Source organism: Engraulis encrasicolus, chromosome 12 (assembly GCF_034702125.1).
Source record: "Engraulis encrasicolus isolate BLACKSEA-1 chromosome 12, IST_EnEncr_1.0, whole genome shotgun sequence".
Taxonomy (NCBI): Eukaryota; Metazoa; Chordata; class Actinopteri; order Clupeiformes; family Engraulidae; genus Engraulis; species Engraulis encrasicolus.
The window spans coordinates 22,657,276-22,679,720 of record NC_085868.1 but is presented as its reverse complement, the minus strand read 5'-3'; the positions used below and the strand labels follow the sequence as shown (position 1 = coordinate 22,679,720).

Sequence of the window (22,445 nt, the reverse complement as noted above, 5' to 3'; positions counted from 1 at the left end):
GACCAACAAAAAGAATCTTTAATCTCGAAACCTAAGTATCATTCTCTTCCAACGCAGATGCACATACCATAGCCTCAACCCCCAACAGAAATACACACCAGCATCAAGTAAACATCATCAAGGGGAAAACAACGTAAACGCCATTTTTTGACTTTTGCATTTTATTATTGGAAATGACTGTTCCGACGCCTATCATCTATGTGTGAATTCTTGCCATTCCAATTTTTAAACATACTTTTAAAACCTATATAAAATGCATTTTGCAATGTAATGCAATTGAATTCCTCTATACAAAAATGTCCATTTCTCAAAATGCCATTTTGCAACAAAGCTCTTGAAATAGAATGCAGGGACACTGTTCAGGTGACTGGCCACTGCCTAAGGCATCAACTACATGGAGGGAGAGGAGGCTATAACGGGGAGAGACGTAGAGGCAATGAGGGCAATATTTCAGTTACAGTAATTGCTAGTTGCAATTATGGAAGGGGAGTGTAAAACTGTATTGCTACGTGTGTGTATATGAGAGAGAGAGAGAGAGAGAGAGAGAGAGAGAGAGAGAGAGAGAGAGAGAGAGAGAGAGAGAGAGAGAGAGAGAGAGAGAGTGTGTGTGTGTGTGTGTCAGGGGTGATGGTGAAAAAAAATCCTGAGCCTGAACTTTTTCCCCTGCTCTAACGACGACGACAAGATACTGCATAGTGACATAACGTAGGCCTATTTTGACACATTATTCAAACATTTAATAGCCTGTGTATGACCATTAGTCAAGCCTGATAGTAGATGAAAACCCTGAACCTGTAACACGTTCTGAGATAAGAATAACCTAGTGGCTAATTATTATCAATGTTTTTATTTTTGCAAACTCTGTCAAGCCTGAAATCAGGCATGGAGCCTGAATACTATCAGCCCTGGTGTGTGTGTGTGTGTGTGTGTGTGTGTGTGTGTGTGTGTGTGTGTGTGTGTGTGTGTGTGCGTGACTGTGGCTGAACTGCAGCTGCTTGACGTGACAGAGGTTAGAACAGGCAGCCAACCACGTGAGCTGTTTTTTTGACCGACAGCGGTTTCCAACAATCAGAGGTGGGGTTGTGCGTAGTTAGTTTTGCGCAGTCAGGTTAAAACAAAAACTTAGAACCCCTGTACAGAGAGTCCCATAAGTATTTGAGCCCTTGCTCATTTTGCCGGTTTGCCCACTAATAAAGACATGATCAGTCTATAAATGTAAAGATAATATGTATTCTAACATGGAGAGACAGAATATTAAATAGAAATTCCAGAAAATAACTTTAAATAATATATCTTAATTGATTTGTATTTAATTTAGGCAAATAAGCATTTGACCCCTCTAGCTAAAGAAGACAAAGTAACTTACTTTGTGGAAAAGCCCTAGATGTCTAGCACAGAGGTCAGATGCTTCTTTTAGTTGATGACAATGTTTGTACCACTTTTCTTTGCAGACCATCTCTAAAACATTAATACTTCTAGTTTGTGGCTGTAGCTTGGCAAATGGGAGGTTCAGTTCCCTCCATAGAATTACTATAGGGTTAATGTTTGGAGACTGTCTAGGCCACTTCATGACTTCAATATGCTTCTTCTTGAGCCACTCCTTCGTTGCTTTGACAGTATGTTGTGTATTTTTGTCTTGTTGGGAGATCCAAAAATGACCCACCTTCAGTCTAATGGTGGAGGGAAGGACGTTTGCATGATACATGTCTCCCTCCATCCATTCATTGACGATGTGAAGTTGTCCTGTGCCTTGGCCAGACCAATACCCTCAAACTATAATGATACCACTTTCATGCATGATGGTGAGGAGGGTGTTCTTGGGATCATAGACAGCAGTTCTCTTTCTCAAAACACATTGAAGTGTGTTCATGCCCAACAGCTTGATTTTGGTTTCATTTGACTACAGCACCTCCTTATCATATCCTAAACCAGTTTGATGTTCGTTGGCAAACCTCAGGTGGGACTGCTCAGATTCCTTCTGAAGTAGAGGTACCATGTGTGCACTACAGGATTTTAATCCACTGTGGCATTAAGTGCTACCAGTAGTTTTCTCAGTGATTTTGGTCCCAGTGGCTTTGATATCATTGCCTAGTTCATCCTGTACAGGTTTAGGGTGCTTTCTTTCTGTTCTCATGATTATCGTATCCCTACAAAAGGTCAAATCTGGTATAGAACCCCAGACAGGCTGATGGATTGTCATTTTGTATTCCATACATTTTCGAAGGAATGCAACAACAGTTGGGTCCTTAAAGGACCAGTTCGGTCAATTTCAACATGCAGTTGTAATGCTCACACTACCCTGGACTTGTCAGTACCTGAGGTTTTTTTTCTTTCTTCTTCAGCCTTTTCCGAGATCTTGGTCATTGTAATGGGGGAAGCTCTTTGTTTACATTTCATAAAAACATTTTTATTTATTCCCAAAAACATCCGAAAGGTTATACAACATCAGCAGACAACTAGCAAACAGCGGTACCTTATGGGAAAATATTTGGAGTAGGCCTATGTTAATTAAAAAAAAATGTAAACAAACGCTGCCCCCATTAGAATAGCTCATATCTCGGAAAGGGCTTAGCCGAAAAATGTGGCATCACCGGGTACTGACAAGTCAAGGGTAGCGTGAGCAATACAACAGCATATTGAAATTGATTGAACTGGTCCTTTAATACCCAGTCTCTTTTTCTTGTGGCATTGTAGCCCATTTAATCTTCGGAGAGCACATGAAACTCACATTACTTTCTCCCAATTCATTTTGTCCGTCCCTACATGTGCCAATAAACTGTGATTGTTCTTACCTTGTTCTTGCTGCTCTCGCAGGACTGCAGGCTGGCCAGGATCTGGCTCTCGATGGCCTGCACCCACGCGTCCCTCTCCTCATAAGAGGTCGCCTCAAAGTGCCACGTTTGTCCCGTCAAGGACACGATGATGAACTCAAAGTTCTCTTCTTGCTCTGTAGACACACAAAAGAAGAAAGGGGAGGGACATTAGTTAAGTGGCATTCATTGATTTTTTGTTTTGTTTTGTTTTACTTAACACTTATTTCATGAGCTTTTATGCGTTTTTACTTCAACATTGGCAGTCAAGAGTCACACAATACACAGCAAACACCTAGGTTTCACCTTCTGCTCTGACTCTTCACGACTAATGTACTATTTTTTTTTCTTCCAAATCCTTCCAGAAAATGACCAGCTGAAAATCTGCTGTACACAGCAATCCATACCTCCGTTGCAGTTATATGATGGTGTGGGGATAATAGATGCACCAAAGGCTCCAGTCAGACAAACACTCTACGAATCTCATAATGAAGACAGAGTTTCTGTGTCTTGATGTGTGTAATGTCTGCGTAATTTAATCTAGCCTGCCGAGAGCTCCGCTACAAAGCCACCAAAGTAGAGGATCCGACGGACCCCAAAGGATAAATGCAATATCCAAATATATGCAAAAGAGTTAAAAAGGCTTAAAGCATGTTGATGCGATGCCATACTGGCCTAAGAGGTGGAGGATAAAGCACCTCAAGCAGTGCTTTCCGCTATTGTAGTCTAGAGGATATGTCAGGATTTTTGGCAAAGATGTTCACTTCCGGAAGAAAGCATGAAAATTTGTATACAAAGGTTTTCAGGTATGCTGATTACGATAAGAAGCGGCTCCAAGCTCAAAAATCAAGGGATCACCCTCAAAATGGACAAATCCAAGATGGCCGCCAAATGAACAATTCTTCATTACTTAGGTTGCATATGTCATATAATCCTGACCTCTGCGACTAAATGTGGGTTCTTGGGATTGCTGAATTAATTTATGAGCCATTTAGCTTTGCAAAACCTAGGTACCACACTGAAAATCGAGAAATCCAAGATGGCCGACATCTCCGATGGCCAAATTTATAGTTATCCACAACTTTGGATGAATATGCACTAGAATATTGATCTTGACGACTAATCGTAGGTTTTGGTTATCGCTGAAGTCATGAGTAAGCCATTTGAGCTTCAAAATATTAAGGATTCACCTCAAAGTTGAGAAATTGAAGATGGCCGCAATTGCGATAGCTATATTTTTATACTTGTAGATCCTTTTAGTGGGGTCGTATTAGGCTCAGTCATTTCAAATTGGTGTTAAAGTTTTGTTTTCACTTCCAAGTTGAAGTTAAGGGTCTATAGAACAATTTGAGTTCGAGTGTCAAACACACAGATAACAAAATGGCCTGCGGGGGGCGCTCTAAAATATATAAACTGTTATTACTTTTGATTAGTTAAACCAAATTTAACATATGAGATATGTATGGATTCAGCATGAAGAGGAGAAACCGGTGAGCTAAGTATTTGGTTACCAGATTAACGACACACTATGTAATAAACACACTTTTAGTCAATGGACAGCTAAATCCGGGCTTTTTTAAGATAAAAGGTAGAAATGCCCTCAAAGTTGCAATGAAACATAACTTATTGTTACAAGTTATTGTAAATAAAGCCTGGGTTATCACTTAACTTGATTTGTTCAGAATATCCCTGAAGCACACAGATACTTAGGATACCTATACACAAATATGGCTGCATAAAGCCTATGTGATATTTAGCACCCAACTTGCATCTTTGAGTTTATCTCCAACAGTCTCCAAATAATTGTTCATCAAGAGTTTATTATTATTCTACATTTTTCCATTCACCTCGGCCTATGGGATTCGCCATTCATTAGTATGCCGGCTTTGAATCGTTGCAGCGTTCGAGATAGAGACACGGTTCGAGTGCCAAAACGAACGGCTCGAAAAGGGCCCAGGGTGGTGTATTTTTCGCTGGCCTACCCCCTTTCATTTGTTCACCAGACTTGTTTTTCCTCAGTTTTCTCTCTGTTTTCCCCCTCATTGAAATGAATGGTAGAATGGTCAAGATGATGTCACAAACTGTGGCAGTTAGAGTGAGAGGTGACCTGTCCTGGGGTTTTTAACTAGGTATCAACTAGGTAAAGGCATTGTCAGAGAGGTCTTGGCTCTGAATACAAACTGTGTGAAGATCATAAGCCAACTCTTAAAAATGTTTCAGAGGGAACAGTTTTAAAATCCCTATGATGTGACCTCATTCACTTAGAAAAAAAATGTGTGAACAGCTCAGCGCATAGGCCTGAATGTCATTTTTTTGACTGAACCATTTGGCCTAGAAAAGTGATCTCAGCTTTGACATGAAGAGCAGGGTTGTGCAATCTTCATTCACACACACACACAAACACACACACACACACACACACACACACACACACACACACACACACACACACACACACACACACACACACACACACACACACACACACACACACACACACACACACACACACACACGCAGCCTTGTAGAACTTTAGACCTCTGCTGTCACCTGGGCAACCGTGGCCTAATATGCTGCTGTGGCCACTCTATACAGTAAGTGGCAGTGGCCTACTGGGTAGGGTGTTGGTCTGTCAGAGGGTTGCAGGTTCGAATCCCACCCTTACCTCTCCCTACCCACCCATTGCTGAAAGGCACCTGAAGCATATCCATACATGCACACACACACACACACACACACACACACACACACACACACACACACACACACACACACACACACACACACACACACACACACACACACCTCCCTCTCTGTCTCTCTCTCTCTCACACACACACACACACACACACACACACACAGACACACACACACACACACACACACACACACACACACACACACACACACACACCTCTCTCTTTCGCTCTCTCTCTCTCGCACAGATAGACACACACAAACAGACACAGACACCTATCTATTTCCCTCGTGTTTCTGTGTGTGTATACAACAGCTGTGTGTGTGTGTGTGTGTGTGTGTGTGTGTGTGTGTGTGTGTGTGTGTGTGTGTGTGTGTGTGTGTGTGTGCATAAGCCGCAAGCATACTAGCATTGTCTCTCCGGAAATGCAGTCTTATTATTATTATTATTGATTTATTTTCTTCCAGAAATAACTTTTTTTTGTGATTTTATGAGTGAACAGAATATGGCTTGATTGAAAAAAAGTTGATACTCATGATCCTAAATTCATAAACTCAAAGTTGCAAGTTGGGTGCTAAATATCACATAGGCTTTATGCAGCCATATTTGTGTATAGCTGAACAAATCAAGTTGAATGATATCCCATGATGCATACATTCAGATCAGTACTTTTATTCCCTGCGGGGGTATATCGCACAGGACATGCAGGACACGCTTTGTGTTTGAATGTGTTGAAACATGCAAGATGTAAAGGCTTATTTGAGCAGTGTTGCCAAAACAAATTCAGCAGAAGTCGTTATTGGCTCTCTGAAAAGTCGAAGTCGCCAGATGACGTTACGTATGACGTCACAGCATCACGCATGCAGCGCAAATCTCTAGAAAAGATGTGTGCACGGCTACGCAGAGCTGCAGTTATGTTGAAAAACAATGATTTTGTCACTTAAAGGAGTTTTTCAAAGTAGCCAGATTCACCAAAAAGTCGCCAAAGTCGCCAGATGTGTTTTTTTTTGTCGCCAGGTCCAAAAGTCGCTAAATCTAGCGCCAAAGTCGCCAAATTGGCAACACTGTATTTGAGTCCAGGAACATGAATACATACTTACAAATCCCTAGTACCTTAGAATAGGATACACCAAGCCTAACATAAATCATCATGCCTCGCTTTCTTAAATCAGCACAGTTCACACAAATGCGTCAATGTGATTACTGCAATTATTGGACCCTATATCTTTGTCATATCTTTAGTTAGAGGCTTATATTGCCTTTAAATTAAATTATTGGGCCACAAAACCTACATTTTGACACCAAGATCATGCTCATATAACAAACAGATCCAAAGTTATGTCTCAAAACAAATACAGGTTTTTGCGATGGCGGCCATCTTGGATTTCGTGTTTTTGAAGTAGATCCCTTCGTTTGCGAGCGTGGAGCCGCTTCTAATTGGAATCAGCATCCCCAAAACCCCCTATATACCAATTTTCGTGCTTTCTTCCGGAAGTGAACATCTTTTCGACATATCCTCTAGACCAGTGGTTCCCAACCTATGGGTCGGGACCCCCCTTATGGGTCGCCAAAGATCCAACGGGGGTCGCGGAGCCCTCTTGATTTTAAGGGGTTTCGTTTTAAATATATATAGCCCATGTTGAATAAAAGACAAAGCATTTAACTAATAAATGCATAGACGAAACAAATTGTAAGGGCTACATTAAACATTTATTCTATATTTGACCAAAGACGAATTGAGGAATAAAATAACTAAAATAAGTTATCGCAGGAAACGGAGGGCATCTTGTGACTCCGTCTCGTGCGGGCGCTCGCGTGGTTGGGTCACCAAAGCTTAAAATAGTAAAAACATGGGTCCCCTAAGAAAAAGGTTGGGAACCACTGCTCTAGACTATTGTGTGTGTGTGTGTGTGTGTGTGTGTGTGTGTGTGTGTGTGTGTGTGTGTATGTGTTTTCTTTAAACCACCAAGCTGGTTTTGCTCCAGTCACAGGAAGCCAGCTCCACAACACATGGCCCTTTGCTGAACACCTGTTGGATGCAGGTCATACCATGTGTGGCAAAACTGGCTGAGAAACACATGCTGTTCCTGCTCCCGGCCCCGTGACCTGAACCATAACCCCCAAATCTCTACCCCCAGCGGTTCTCAAACCGGGGGTCAGGACTCTTAGGGGGCTGTGGAGATACTGCACGGCGCTTCTCTCTATCCAAAGAGAGAAGCGATTTCGCGTTAAAAAAAACGCAAAACCATAAATTGCACAGTTCACTTCTATGGTTGGTAAATGTATTTTCTTTCCCTATTGATGTCAAATGAGAATTTAGCAATATTAATGGACAAAAAAATGGAGGGATCGCAACAATATTCCTATTAGGTACAAAACCCGGTCTTGATTTGGGAACCACTGCGCTACCCCATCTTTGGGGCCACGCGGATCAGGATGTCACTGTAATTCGCTGCAGCGGAGGGTCAATCGGACATGGGCTCCCCCTCTGATGATGGGGGGGTGAATGCCCAATGCCACAGGTTAATGGGCCAATCAAAGAGTCAATTAGAGAGAGCAAGGGAAAAAATGGAATTCCTGAGAGGTTGGGAGACGAGAGAGTTGACTCCAGTGGCTCCCAAAATTACTTAAAACAGGAAATGGGGGTGAGGTGTGTGTGTGTGTATGTGTGTGTGTGTGTGTGTGTGTGTGTGTGTGTGCGTGTGTGCGTGTGCATGTGTTTGTGTGTGTGTGTATGTGTGTGTGTGTGTGTGTGTGTGTGTGTGTGTGGTTTTGAGGGGAGAGGAGGTGAATCAGCAGAGCTGTCAGGGTCACATCTGCAAATTATTAGGAACAAAAGGTTGGGGGGGTGATGGGTGGTGGGGGGGTGCGCAGATGGCCGAGGGGCAAGAGGAACTAACTAACTAACTAACTGATGAGGCCTGTGTGTGTGCGTGTGCGTGTGCGCGTGTGTGTGTGTGGGGCACAGTGCAGTGCCCAAGGTGGGGTGGTCCTTCAAAGGCAGAAGGCAACCCCCATCCCCTTCCAACCCCGCCCTACCGAAACCCAACCTCTTGGGAAGGGCCAAAGATCAGACACTCGGCGCGCTCTGTTTATAATTTACTTAAACAGTGTAGGGTTGCTGGTCAATTACATAATGAACAGGCAATCAGTCGCCCCCCCCCACCACAAGCTTCCTTCGGAGAGCAAAAGGGGGGGTTTCGTGCAACTGCAACCGGGACACAGGTGTGCAGGCAGCTGGGCTTGAATGACAGGCAGTGTCAGTTTCAGTTCTCTGCACATGTGGATCAGAGAGGTTCACAATGAGAGTGTACTGTGATGATTACTATTGCTACGGTAGATTCTGTATTTGGTCTAAGTACATTGCAACAATATTTGAAGCAAATGACAGTACATTACACAGCAGATGTTTTTATCTGAAGCACATTACAGCTAGTATTATTTTCCAGCCTCGAAAACATTCACTCAGTTAAGACGCTACAATTTAATAATAGGCCTACCATATTCCAATCACAGAGATCCGCCTGTCCATTTTTGACAGGTGATTCTACTAATTAACTGTTCTGTCTGCTGTTCTTATTAGATTCACCTGATTCAGGTAATTAGGGCTGAGGAAATATGCTGGATCGACTGAAGCCAGGTTACCAATCAGTGTCCACCTCTACCTACCATCTCATCTCCAATTTTGTTTTAATAATCTGCGAAAGAAGAGAAGCAAGCGAGCAAGACAGCGGATAGACCTCCGTATGATGAGGAAGGGCGCTCCCTGCAGACACATTTAAACCGTCAGACGGTACAAAATTCACTACCAGCACCGCGGCTGCTGTCCATTTCCTGCTCCTTAGTGGATCATTTGGATAATTGGGATCGTGTCTTTGGATGAGCTGTGCTGTGGGTCCCCCCTGGGCGATCAGCCGTCTCTCGAGCAGCCATGAAAGGCTCCTGTGTTTGAGCGCACTCAGCGCAGCGTCTGAAATAAGGTAATGATGAGCTTCACTGCGCTACTTGAAACTACTCGAGGTTTTCTCTTTTTAAAGCTCGAAGAATGGGCTTAACCACTGTGTTCCACTGTGTGCAACCAGCAGATGGATTTTGAAGTTGACATCTGAAGAGGGAATTTTTACAGTTGTGTGTTTTTAAGACCCTGTTCATATGGAGGTTTTTGTCAACGCATAAACTACATCTATAATATACTATCTCTACTGACATGTGGCAACGTAAAATTAATTGGGGTGTCCCTCACACACATTTTTATTATGGCATTAAGTTCTGCTACATTAACGTTACATTAATTGTTTCGCTGCATCAAATCCAGTTCAATTTAACTGATTTGATATTGATTAATTTTATTCACAAACAAAAAAAACAATACCGTGACAAAAAATACTTGTCAAAGTGAAAGCAAGGGTATAATCTTGAAAATTCGTATGTGAGGGACTTGGCAACATGATCCAAACCACACTAAACTCCAATAACAATTGAAATATCATCGGATAATTCAACTTATCCCAACTACTGATCATAACAATAATGATACATGATACACATGATAAAACGATACACTGGCATCGAGTTTGCGTTGCGTTGCGTTTTCCCTGCAGTGTTTCTATAGGTGGTGGGCGGGCCTGAGGAATCAGTGGAGCGTCCCATTTGAGATAGGGGCCCACCCCTCTCCACACACAGAGCCCTCTGGGGTCAAGAGCGCTATTCTCATCATAATTAAATTCCCCTCACCTTCTCTCTTTTTTTGGGGAGGGGGCACGATGGAGGAGGGTGGTTATTTGATAATTATGGAAACCAACAATCCAGAAAGGCAGGGGGTGGATGGGTGTGTGTGTGTGTGTGTGTGTGTGTGTGTGTGTGTGTGTGTGTGTGTGTGTGTGTGTGTGTGTGTGTGTGTGTGTGTGTGTGTGTGTGTGTGTGTGTGTGTGTCTGCGTGTGTGCATGCCTGTGTGTGTGTGTGTGTGTGTGTGTGTGTGCATGCCTGTGTGTGTGAATGTGTGTGTGCGTGCGTGCATGCTTGAGTGTTATGCAGGGGTATAAATTAAAGCCACCTCTCAGCCCACTCCACTCCTCCCCCTTCCTTCTCCACAGGCCAGCGTGGCGAGTAATGAATGTGAAATAAGAGGGCGCTCCCTGTGCTCGCTGCTGTGTATGAGTGCTCTGCAGGCATGGCTGCTGATGCTGTGTGCTGCTGGTATGACCTCCATACTGTTCCGTCAGCACAATCAGAGCAATAGGCCCATAGCGAGGAGGCCGGGTACTGCTCTGGGTCTGGACAGTAGTGCTATGATTCAGACTATTATTGTTATCGTCATCATTACTTTATTGTTATTGTTGATGCCGTGGTTATCATTTTTATTTTTATTGTTATTATTATTATTATTATTATTATTGGTACGACTTATTATGGTATGGTTATTGTTGTGATCATTATGACTACTATGACAATTATTAGCCATTAGTACAAGACATCGTAGCAGGCAGCAATAGCTTCTGTTATAATTAATGGTTACTAGTTTTACTATTTGAGGAGAGTGGCTTATGAATGACATCATAAGCGGCAGTGCTCTCCATGTATTCTCAGAACACTGGTATAACATCATCTTTCCACAACTTTATTAATTTCTCCATTTCGTCTTTGACATACCGTAGGAAAAATAAGTGAACCTAAATCAGCTCAATCGACCAATCTGCACACTTCCACATAGCATTACATATGTATTGTATGACTATCAGTGAGTGTGTCCAAAGAATATGATTCAGGTTTTAGCATGCGCTAACAGAATAGTAAGGCTAAAATCTTTTGCCGTCTAAATCTTTTGCAGTACTCTACCTACTAGAACCAGGGCATAAAGTCAGTCGGACAAAAAAGGAGCGGTGTGAAGCCAATTAAAGTCTTAAGTGTGTGTTGTGCGTGCATGTGTGTGTTTCACTTTCAATCTGTAGTTAACACCAGTGACATTTATGATTTCCAGTGGTCACACTCGAGTCATGATTGCATGCACTCGAGAAACGCTTACACATATACACACCTCACCTCTTCATTTTGCACTTAATAATTACAAATGCACTCGCTGGGGCCCCCCTCTGCCGTGTGGCCAGCCTCGACTGATAGAGGCAATTTGTGAACTCTGACACAAGCAACCTTTAGCAGCACGAAAACACACACATACTGATGCACGCACGTACACACAAACACACACACACACACACACACACACACACACACACACACACACACACACACACACACACACACACACACACACACACACACACACGCACACACACACACACACACACACACCATTCACAGGCCTGGGGGGTAGGACGGGGGCATGCAGAACGCCTGTGTGTGTGTGTGTGTGTGTGTGTGTGTGTGTGTGTGTGTGTGGGTGTGTGTGTAGGTGTGTGTGTAAGGGGAATGCTCCGGTAAATGGGTGTTGCAGAGGCTGGGGGAACACAAATTAACAGCCTTAAATGTCAAGGCACACAATATTGCTCAGGGACACAGGTCATTACTCGCCATATTATTTGCACCCTTTTACAACATTAATAACCTGGAAAATAATACATGAATTGCTTACATCCATTAAAAGAAATGTGCATTCATATCAAACAAGTCAATAATCGAGAGGGGGAGATGGAGGGATGGGGGGTGGGGGTGGGGGTTAGGGGATGTTAGGTGATGCTGTTTGTTCAGCTCTTTGTTTCGATTCCCAAAACAACAGATTTTTTTTTTATTATTATTACACCACGCAAAACAACAACTTCACAGCGAAATCAAGGCTCACAGCATCATAGTGAGACACATGAGTTCAAACGACCAACACAACCATCAACATACACAAATAAACGAACCACCAAACAATCAAACGACCAACGAAACAAATCACAAATCAAGCCCCATTGTTCTTTTTCTTTCTTTTCTTTTTTTAAACAGCAAAGCATGCTCCAGGCAGACAGATCTGTTTTGTGAGTAAGATGCATTCCTCCTTACGCTCCAGTGTGGAAGGATGTGAGGAACGGACAGATCAGGGTTAGAGGAGGAGAAGCAGGGGGGAAAAGACGTACACTGGTGGTGGTGGTGAAGAGGTTGGGGTGTGCACAGGGGAGGTGGGGTTGTTGCAGTTTACAGTTGACAGACAACAGCATTCAGTGGCAGCATGTGCAGACAGACAACTCAGAGAAGAGCACCAGCAAGCCCCCCACACCCCTCCCCACAGTGGCTCCTCATCCTCCTCCTCCTCCTCCCCAGGGCAAAGGCACCTCCGGCAGCTTGAAGCGTGGGGTGCGGTGGGTGGGTAGGTGGTTGGTTGGCAGAGTTGAGTTGAGTGGGTGGGTGGGTGCTGGAGTGGGGGGGCATTTAGTTAGTTACCTTCCGAGTTGAAACTGCTGTTGTAAATGTTGCGCAGACTACTGACACGAGTTAGTTTCCACGCTTTACGCTTGGCTGCGTCCCGCCGGCAGAGTAAGAAAAGAAAGGAAATAGAAGGAAAACAGACGAAAGAAAGAAGATGACAGGAGAGGAAAAGCCACAAACAAAAACAGACAATTACAAACGGAAGAAACGACTACGGAGAAAGATGGTGAATAACAGGGGACTTAAAAGACAGATAAAGGAGAGTTCTAGAATCTACAAGACAGATAAAGGAGAGTTCTAGAATCTACAAGACAGATAAAGGAGAGTTCTAGAATCTATGACAGCAGCAGAAGGCAACAGAGGAAGCATTCAGTGGAAGAGAAAAGGAGAGACAGTCAGGTTGGGAGTCTACTACAGAACTGCCAGCAGTAAAAAACAAAAACAAACAAAAACAAACAAAAACTTGGCAAAAAAAATGGAAGCAAAGCAGTGCCAGGAAAAAAACGGCAAAGTTCTGAATTTGAGGACATGGTTGCTTTCAATAACGTACAATGAGCAAGACACTCTTTTTTGTGTGGAAAATGAAGTTCTGAACTTTTGTACTTGGTTGCTTTGAATAGCCCTACACATAAGCAATACCGTACATTGTTTTTTTGTGTAAAATGAGCTGGGCTTCCCCTACTGAGCTGGTCCAAAAACTGTTCGCGTTCTAGGATTAGTGCAGGAGAAAACTTTTGCCGAAACACAGCCACTTCCACAGGACAAATGAGAGTGGTTTAATGTCCTTGATTAGTATTTCTTGGATTCACCTAATTTCCTTGGTCAGTTTCACACAAGTCAACAGAGTGGTAATAGGACATCAGCATCTTCTAAATATTAGAGACTTCTGATCATTTTCAATCACAATGACACGACATCGCCATGCAAGAGATGTCATCATACAAAAATCATTGAGATGGTGCAGATTTAAAAAAAAGGCAATAATAATGGAATATCAGATCATTACAATGAACCTTTTCAAATGAGGTTACACCACACACATGTCTCTCCTTAAGAGAAGAACACTAGATCACAGTAGATCACATGCACACACACAATCTAGGAGCACAGCTGGCCGCACTCCTGGCCGCAACAGCTGGCCGCAAGTTTCATGTGAAGGTGTGTATGCTGCTACAATGCAGCCCCTGTGGCAGAACCACACACCTGGGCTCCACTACCTTCTGGAATGTTCTCTCCCACCATCTGAATGGCTGCTCACGCATCTCTCCCTCTCGAACACCTATCTCTCTTTCACTTCTCTGTGCCCCCCTGCACTTCTCTCTCTCTCTCCCCCCCTCCTCCCCATATTTCTTCCCCCTTCTCCCCACTCCTTCCTTCCTTTTCTTCTCCCCCACCTGTCCTTCACCCTTGTAGAAGCTCCTGGGCTCCTTGCTCCCTTTCATGTTCCGGAGCCTGGCCCCTGATCGCGTTTCAAAGCTCCTGCTTGCTTGCTCCCCTGCTCTTCTCTCCTCTCCTCTGCTGTGCAGTGTGGTGGTGTGATGCTGTGCTGTGCTGTGCTGTGGGCTCACGCAGGATAATAGGATAATGAGGGCCCTGAGCGCTCTCCATCGGGCCCTTTAATGGGCCTGCTCTGATCACCAGAGTGAGACCACGCTCAGGTGGCTCAGGTGGGGGGAGCTAGCGAGAAACCACGCAGGCAACGCAACTTGGCAACACACACACACACGGACACACACGGACACACAGACACACACGGACACACACACACACACACACACACACGGACACACACACACACACACACACACACACGGACACACACACACGGACACACACGGACACACACGGACACACACGGACACACACACACACACGGACACACACACACACACACACACACACACACACACACACACACACACACACACACACACACACACACACACACACACACACACACACACACACACACACACACACACACACACACACATACACACACACACACACACACACACATTCATGCACCCTAAGTGTGCTGCACACAGCACATCAGTATGTTATGGATCCCATGTCGTGCGCACTCAGGAATGCCTGCTATGACCTAGTGATCTTGTGCTCATCATCCATCCACACACACACACACCTGTGCCAATGACGAGGGGGGGGGGGTCAGATCAGATCTACCATCAAGGTGGTCTACAAAATACTCAAACACACACCCACGCAAGGTCCTATCAAAGAAATTGTTGACCCGGGTCAAGAACATTGATGAATGGATGATCAAAGACATGATCCAAATCATTTCAACTAGTTTTTATTAACAGAACCAGGAAAAATAATAATTCATAGTTCATGACTTTAGAAGTCAGACAAAATGTAAAAAGGAAATCTGTGGCTTGACGTGCAAGAGGAGCCAACAGATCAGATAATGACTGTAATGCAGTCATCTTTCAGGGGGCAAAGTGGCGCTGTGCATGCATGACTGTGTGTGTGTGTGTGTGTCTGTCTGTCTGTGTGTGTAGAATCTATATGCTAATGTGAGGCATACATGCACGTGCGTGCATGTGTATGTGTGTGTGTGCATGCTGAGACGTGTGGAGGTAGGTGTCCGTGTGCATATGCAGGTGTGTGTGTGTGTGTGTGTGTGTGTGTGTGTGTGTGTACACACACGTCGCGCACCCATGCATATACGGTCAGACGTGTGCGTGTGTGAGGTGAGGTGTGTGTGTGTGTCTGTGTGTGTGTGTGTGTGTGTACATACAGATGTGCGTGCGTGTACGCTGAGCCGCATGTGTGTGTGTGTGGAGGTGAGAGGTGTGTGCGTGCGTGTCAGGAGGAGGAGGTGGGGTGTCTCTCTCCTCATGAATAACGGGCGGGCTGACAGCGCTGATACTTCATGCAGCCAGTGGCGTGACAGCCGTCCGCAGGCCCCCTGCACAAGTGCTTAATGGCTAAATTGGGAGACTGTTACTAATCGCTTATTGAATAATGAAAGTGACACAGCTGATAAAAGATTTCAATACTGTGGAGGATTTATAATATTTCACTTAAGAGCAGCCCAGCCGCTGGGGAGGGGCGGGGGGAGGATGGAAAGGGTGTATGTGTGTGTGTCGAGGGGTCGAGGGATGGGGTGCGGTGTTTGAGGGTGGGTTGGGGTTGTAGCAGGGGGTTGGCCTCGCTACAGATACAGAGAGAGAGAGAGAGAGAGAGAGAGAGAGAGAGAGAGAGAGAGAGAGAGAGAGAGAGAGAGAGAGAGCGAGAGAGAGAGAAGGACAGAGGCAGGGAGAGAGAGAGAGAGAGAGAGAGAGAGAGAGAGAGAGAGAGTGAGAGAAGGAAAGGGATAGAGTGAGAGAGAGAGAGAGTGTGAGAGACAGAGAAGGACAGAGGCAGGGAGAGAGAGAGAGAGAGAGAGAGAGAGAGAGAGAGAGAGAGAGAGAGAGAGAGAGAGAGAGAGAGATAGAAAGACGAGATAGGGGCTGGGGGGTGGGGGGTTACATCAGGATTTTCCGGCAGGTGACCTTTGGCTAAATTCAAGAGAGCGCCACATCTCACTTCACTATGCTACACTGCACAGCCCATGTGTGCATCACCACTGCCACCAAAAGGCAAGAGGTTCGCCCAGAGAGAGAGAGAGAGAGAGCGCGAGAGAGAGAGAGAGGGAGAGGGAGAGGGAGAGGGAGAGAGAGAGAGAGAGAGAGAGAGAGAGAGAGAGAGAGAGAAATCCATCTGAGGCGTTGCGGTCTCTCTGCGCCCCCGTGTTCTCCAATCAGAATTAATGAGCGGTGGACTCCACAGCGTGGGACACTGGTAGGTTGGCAGGGGGCTAAAATGAGCAGTAAATTAACCAGTCAATGAAGCCACTCCTCAAGAGACACAGGCTAGGGGAATCTCTCTTTCTCTCCCCTCTCTGTCGGTCTCTCCATCTCTCTCTCTTTCCCGGTCTCTGTCTGTTTTCCTCCATCTCTCCATCTTTATCTTTCTCTGTCTCTCGACTCATTTCTAGTTTCCAGACCCATCGAGATCAATGTGGGTGATCAACCGCAGTTCAAATAGTCTGGTTCCACCGGCCATCAGTCGGTCTCAATCAACCAGAGATTCTCGCCACAAATCACTGAGGTTCGTGGGAGTTGCATGGCTGGTGATCAGACAGTCTCTATCAACCAAGATTCCATATTCTCCTGCACAAGTCACACACAGCACAATGGAAGTTCCGTCACTTGTGAAACCAAACCTCCTTACAGCTCTGTGGCTATCAAATATTGTTCCACAGGCTCCTTTGTTCCATGTTTTCCATAGTGAACTTCTGAGGTGTTGAGCATCAATGTTCAGCGTTACCTGGACAGCAACACATGAGGCCGTTACACACTCGGTACCCATGGCGGGAGCTACAACAGGGCTGGGCAATATGATGACATATATCGTTATCGTGATATAAAAGAGTATATCGTGACCTTTCTCCTATATCGTTTATATCGTGATAGTAATTTTATCAATTTTATACAATTGAATATCATTTAATTACATTTCATGCTGTCACAATACACACGATAAGTTAATGTAACTGTAAAAATAAGAATATAAAGATCCATGTTGTTTTGCGACATGAAAAAATAAAGAGCAAATAAAGAGAATAACTGAAAATGTATGTAATTGTGCTATATCGTGATATATATCGTTATCGTAATATAAAGTAATCCATAACGTGATATTGCATTTTTTTTTCCATATCGCCCAGCCCTAGCTACAACCTCCCACCCAAAAGACTGACAACAATCTGGCTAGAGGTTCAAGAACCACACTGATAATACTCAAAACAGAGCACAAGGAAAAGAAGAGGCAAAAGAAGAGGCAAGGTAGAAGGATGTGCATGGGCACAAATTCAAAACTGACACTGTCCAGAGCCTACGCTTTTGGTCCAAGCACCTTCCCGTTACCTAGGCTCAGGTGACAGTCTTTGGAACAATTGCACTTGAAAAAGGACGAAGGTCCGAAACGTCGTGCAAATAAATCACTGGGAGCATTAACAGTGTTGCGGACTTCTATCATTTATTTCAGTCTTTGGAACAATATCAGGGTTAAAATTCCGTGGAGACCACCCATATTTCCCCCTCTAGAGCAGGATTCAAACACGCAATCATCTGATTCCCAAGATCAACCATCTAACCAAAAGACCACAGCTGCCCCAAACCTCCAACACAAGCACCGCAGGATGGGATTCGAACCTGCAACCCTCTGATCCAAAGACCAACACCGTAAACTAATACACCACAGTTAAGAGAGTCTATAACACTACACTGGGGTCTTCAATGCTTACTTCTGCTGACCACTATGGGATTATTGGCCCTCTTTGGGGAGCCAATCAATAAAAGCATTTATACACTGGCGATCCTCCCATAGCCCCCCAGAGGTTAGGCCCACCCACTGAAAATCCAGCATGATTAAAAGTAATGGTCCGAGCCCTGACTTGACGATCCATATTGGGGGGGAGCATAGTTTATATATGGCCAGAGCAGGGGCCTCTGACAAGCAGACTGGGGATCCGAAGATAAAAAAAAATTGAAACTGACCACATTTAACTGACACTTAAAATTTTGAGGTTGTCAGGATGAATCAGCTGTAAAAGAAAAAATTGAGCGCGTGTGCGTGTGGACTGGTGTTATGAATTCGCACTTGTTTCAAAACATTCTGGCAAATGCATCTGGTCTGTCCAATGTGAGCTTCCTATGTCAACATCAAATCAACGTATTGAATTGAATGCCTGTGTGTGTGTGTGTGTGTGTGTGTGTGTGTGTGTGTGTGTGTGTGTGTGTGTGTGTGTGTGTGTGTGTGTGTGTGTGTGTGTGTGTGTGTGTGTGTGTGTGTGCTTGAAAACTGCAGGTTCACTGTATGGGACAGTGGTGCTGGTGTATGTCCCTTTAGTTATATAGTATAGTACATTTTGTTTTATAGATGCAATAGCACTCATCAGTGGTAGTGACCTGTGTAAAACTCAAATCCTAGGGACTGAGACTGAGGGTTCGCTCAATCACACATACACAGAGATGGTGGAAAAAAAATGTAACATAACTCTTATATTTCAACGCATGTAGTCGAAACCTGACAAGCCAACCAGCCTTTGATGGTCAATTGTATTTTTGTTATTATTAGAGATGTAACAATATCATCAATATTGCAATAATAAATACATATTGATATAATTACTGACCTAATATCATGTTTTTTTTTTTAAAATCCCACATCGAGAGTTAGGAAACAAGACCATCCCGTTGACAATAGCCTATAGTCTCAACAGATCTAGAACAAGTGATGCACAACACAAATCTCTTCCAGGTTGGGACTGTAGAAAAGTGGAAACTGTAAGTCATATGTCATAATGTGAAGAAAATAAATACCAAAACAAGTCTGGAATAAGACGTCTGTAGCATGCCACGTGTCCACTTGGTTAATGTACTGCACACAATTGGTTAGGCATTGATTTCACCTCTAATCAAACTAGGTTGTCGAGAGATTTTTGATATTGTTGCATCCCTGTTGACGTTTCATTTTCTCTTTTCAACAAAACACAAGGGTAAGGGTGGGTGAGATGGGGTGATGAAGAGACTCCTTCCTTTAGAGTTTAGGCTGTCTAATGTCAGGAGCTCAGACAAGATGGCTACGTTTCCCAACCCTGCTCTTCATAACACATCTTCTCACAGAGGCGCTGCCTTTGACTTTTGTCCATACCTGACAGTCTCTCAATCCTCATAACACTCCTAGAAAGGCAACACATTGTAAAAAAAATAATCATTTGCTTTAAGAAATTAGAGCAAAATGTTTCAAATGACAAGGACTAGCAAAGCTGGAAAAGGCTGCTTACAGTATGCTTGTTAATGAACATAAACTAAGAAGCACCAATCTGAACCAAAACTTAGCCACTAATAATTGGTCAGTATGTAAAAAATATATCACATATCTCAATAAAGGTGAGTAGGACTAAAGTATGTGTTAGCCATGTTAAGGTGCTTGCACACTGCCTGAAAACATCAACAGTTGGGGAGATATGGACCTTCAGTGTGTGTGTTTTCATTCTGATTGATGGTAGCTACGGTATAAGAAAAAGTACTGATTGATGGTAGCTATCAGTAAAACTGATTTGGGGAAAGTTTACTGATTTTACATATTTTTGCTACCTCTGTTTTTTTTAAAAACAATTGGTACCATCAGGCCAATAAAGGCCCTATTTCGAAGGTTTGTGCTTGTTGGTGCAGCATGGAAGCGGCTTCAGAACACAAAGCTGTTATTTCAGTTAAAGCTCAGCAGAGAGGCAAGCGTTAACACATCAAAAGCAACTATCACATATAACTGTTAAAGAGACTTTGGCTCTAATAACTCGGAAGTCGAGCGTCTGAAAGAGACAAGACAGATAGAAAAGCAGCATGGCATAGTAACTGATAGCCGCTAAAGCTAAAGCAGGGCTGGGAAAGGGGTGTGGTGGGGGGGTTGATGGGGTTACCTTCAGCAGTACCAGAGAGGCCGTCGGCCTTGAAGTTGCTGGTGCTCTTCTTCCGGCGGTGCTTCTTGCGGTTGGCGTGCGGCGACGGCGGCGGGTCCATCTTGGGACTCGTGCTGCTGGAGATGCTGGGACTGGAGCACACCGAGTCGCCCAGCCCCGTGTCTGGAGGAGAGAGAGGAGAGGAGACCAAGGAGGGAAGAGGAAGGAAGGGGTTACTAGGGTCTGTCTCAAACAAACTTGAAATGGTGCTTTGAAAATTGTTGAGGGTGAGAATTCAATTCTGAATGCTCTTTGACACCAAAGAAGGAAGGAAGAGGAAGGGGTTACACTCGGGTCTCAAACAAACTTGAAATGGCGTTTAGAAAGTGGTTGAATGGTGAGAATTCAATTCTGAATTCTTTTGGACACCGTCCATGGACTGTACTACCTAGATTTTATTAACACAGAGCTTAAGAGTTATTTTATTATTTGAAAAAGACCGCTGAAGGTGAAGCAAGATGGGACAACCTTGGTAATACAGGCGCCTATCCTAGGCGCGCCAACACACAGACACACACACACACAGAAGCAAAAGAAAGAAAGAAAGAAAGAAAGGAAAAAAAAACAGGGGGCTGGCTGATCCAGTGTTGGAGGAGAGGAGAGGAGAGGAGTGAGTGCTGGCATTTGGCTCGCGGGTCCTCGGGGGCCGCGGCCATCAAGAGGCAACTTCACTTTTCATGCGGCGGCCTGACAGCTGTGACCAGGGGCAGAATAAAATAACATTCAGCTCACATTAATATCAAGACAAGCGGCGGCGGCAGCGGCGGCGCAGGCCCCATGCAGGGGGAGGGCTTGGGGGAGGAGGAAATGTGTGTGTGTGTGTGTGTGTGTGTGTGTGTGTGTGTGTGTGTGTGTGTGTGTGTGTGTGTGTGTGTGGTGTGTGTGTGTACTGGCTGGCATAGAGCACGCTCGCAGCACTGAGGCGGAAAAGGAACGGCAGCGCAGACAGCCCCAAGGACAGCCATAACTTATTTTACAATCGTTTAGCCTCAGCTCAAGTGGAAAACGTGACAACTTATCTCTGCTGACAAGATGCCATCGCGAAAGCGCACAATTAACCACCCCCAGATTAACCAACCTTCCTCTCTGCATTCTCGCACCCTCTCTCTCTCTCTCTCTCACACACTCTCTTTTACACTTCTCAATCTTTCTTTTTCCAACCTTTTCTACCATTCCGCTACTAATCATCTCTGTCTTCCTGTCTCATTCTTTCTAACCTTTTTCACTTCCTTTAGCGTAGCTCACCTCTTTTCCATCTCCATTTATCTCCAACGAGTCCATTTGCTCCCGTTTCTCTGGGAGAGAAAGACCCATCTGTTCTCTCCCCCTGCCCATACTGTAACTCTGTCTTAATCCTAATGATCTCCCTTTCCCCGTGTTGCAGGGGGGGTGCGCAGAAGTGAACATTTGGTGGAGAGAGTGAATGAGTGTACGTGGATGTAGATGTTAGATTGGGGCGATTGAGGAACCAGATAATGAGTTTAGAATGTGGAAGTCCTGCAGAGCTGGAACGTAACGAAGTATTTTTTACTTCGTTACTGTACTTAAGTCGTTTTTTCCTGGAATTTGTACTTACTTGAGTAAAAATACAAATTCAGACTTTTACTTTTACTCAATTACATTTTTTGATAATTACTTGTACTTTCTACTCCTTACATTTCTAGAAGAAGACTTTTTCGCAGGGTACTTCTACTTTTACTTAAGTACACAACTTCAGCACTTCTTCCACCTCTGATGTCTTGTCCATTTAGATGGAGAATCAGGTGGCACCAGTAATACACCCGACAAAAGCAAGAACTTTGTAAAAGCATCACACAGCCTACATAAAGTAGTTGCTGTGTGGATATTTCTTTGTCCTTGATCATTGTGTTTGAGGATATGCGTACTCTTCATGCATTATCTCTGGAACCAGAAATGACCAAAAATATGGACAATTGACAAGCAGGCAAGTTTGACCTGATGTTTCATTTCTACGCCCAGTATTATACACATTGATGAAGTTAGTCCATTAAATTACTGGCTTCTAACTCCAGGTTG

The 22,445-nt window shown here is 44.2% G+C and overlaps 1 protein-coding gene across 1 annotated transcript in view; it reads right to left on the bottom strand.

Moving 5' to 3' along the window:
- Window positions 1-22,445, bottom strand: part of agap1 (ArfGAP with GTPase domain, ankyrin repeat and PH domain 1) — a 157,557-nt gene that overhangs the window by 26,140 nt on the left and 108,972 nt on the right. Inside the window, exons 13-14 of the mRNA XM_063211770.1 lie at window positions 20,370-20,531; window positions 2,793-2,947 (exon numbers count right to left, since the gene is read on the bottom strand). Of these exons, the coding sequence (XP_063067840.1) occupies window positions 2,793-2,947; window positions 20,370-20,531 (317 nt within the window). The remainder of the gene's footprint in view (window positions 1-2,792; window positions 2,948-20,369; window positions 20,532-22,445) is intronic.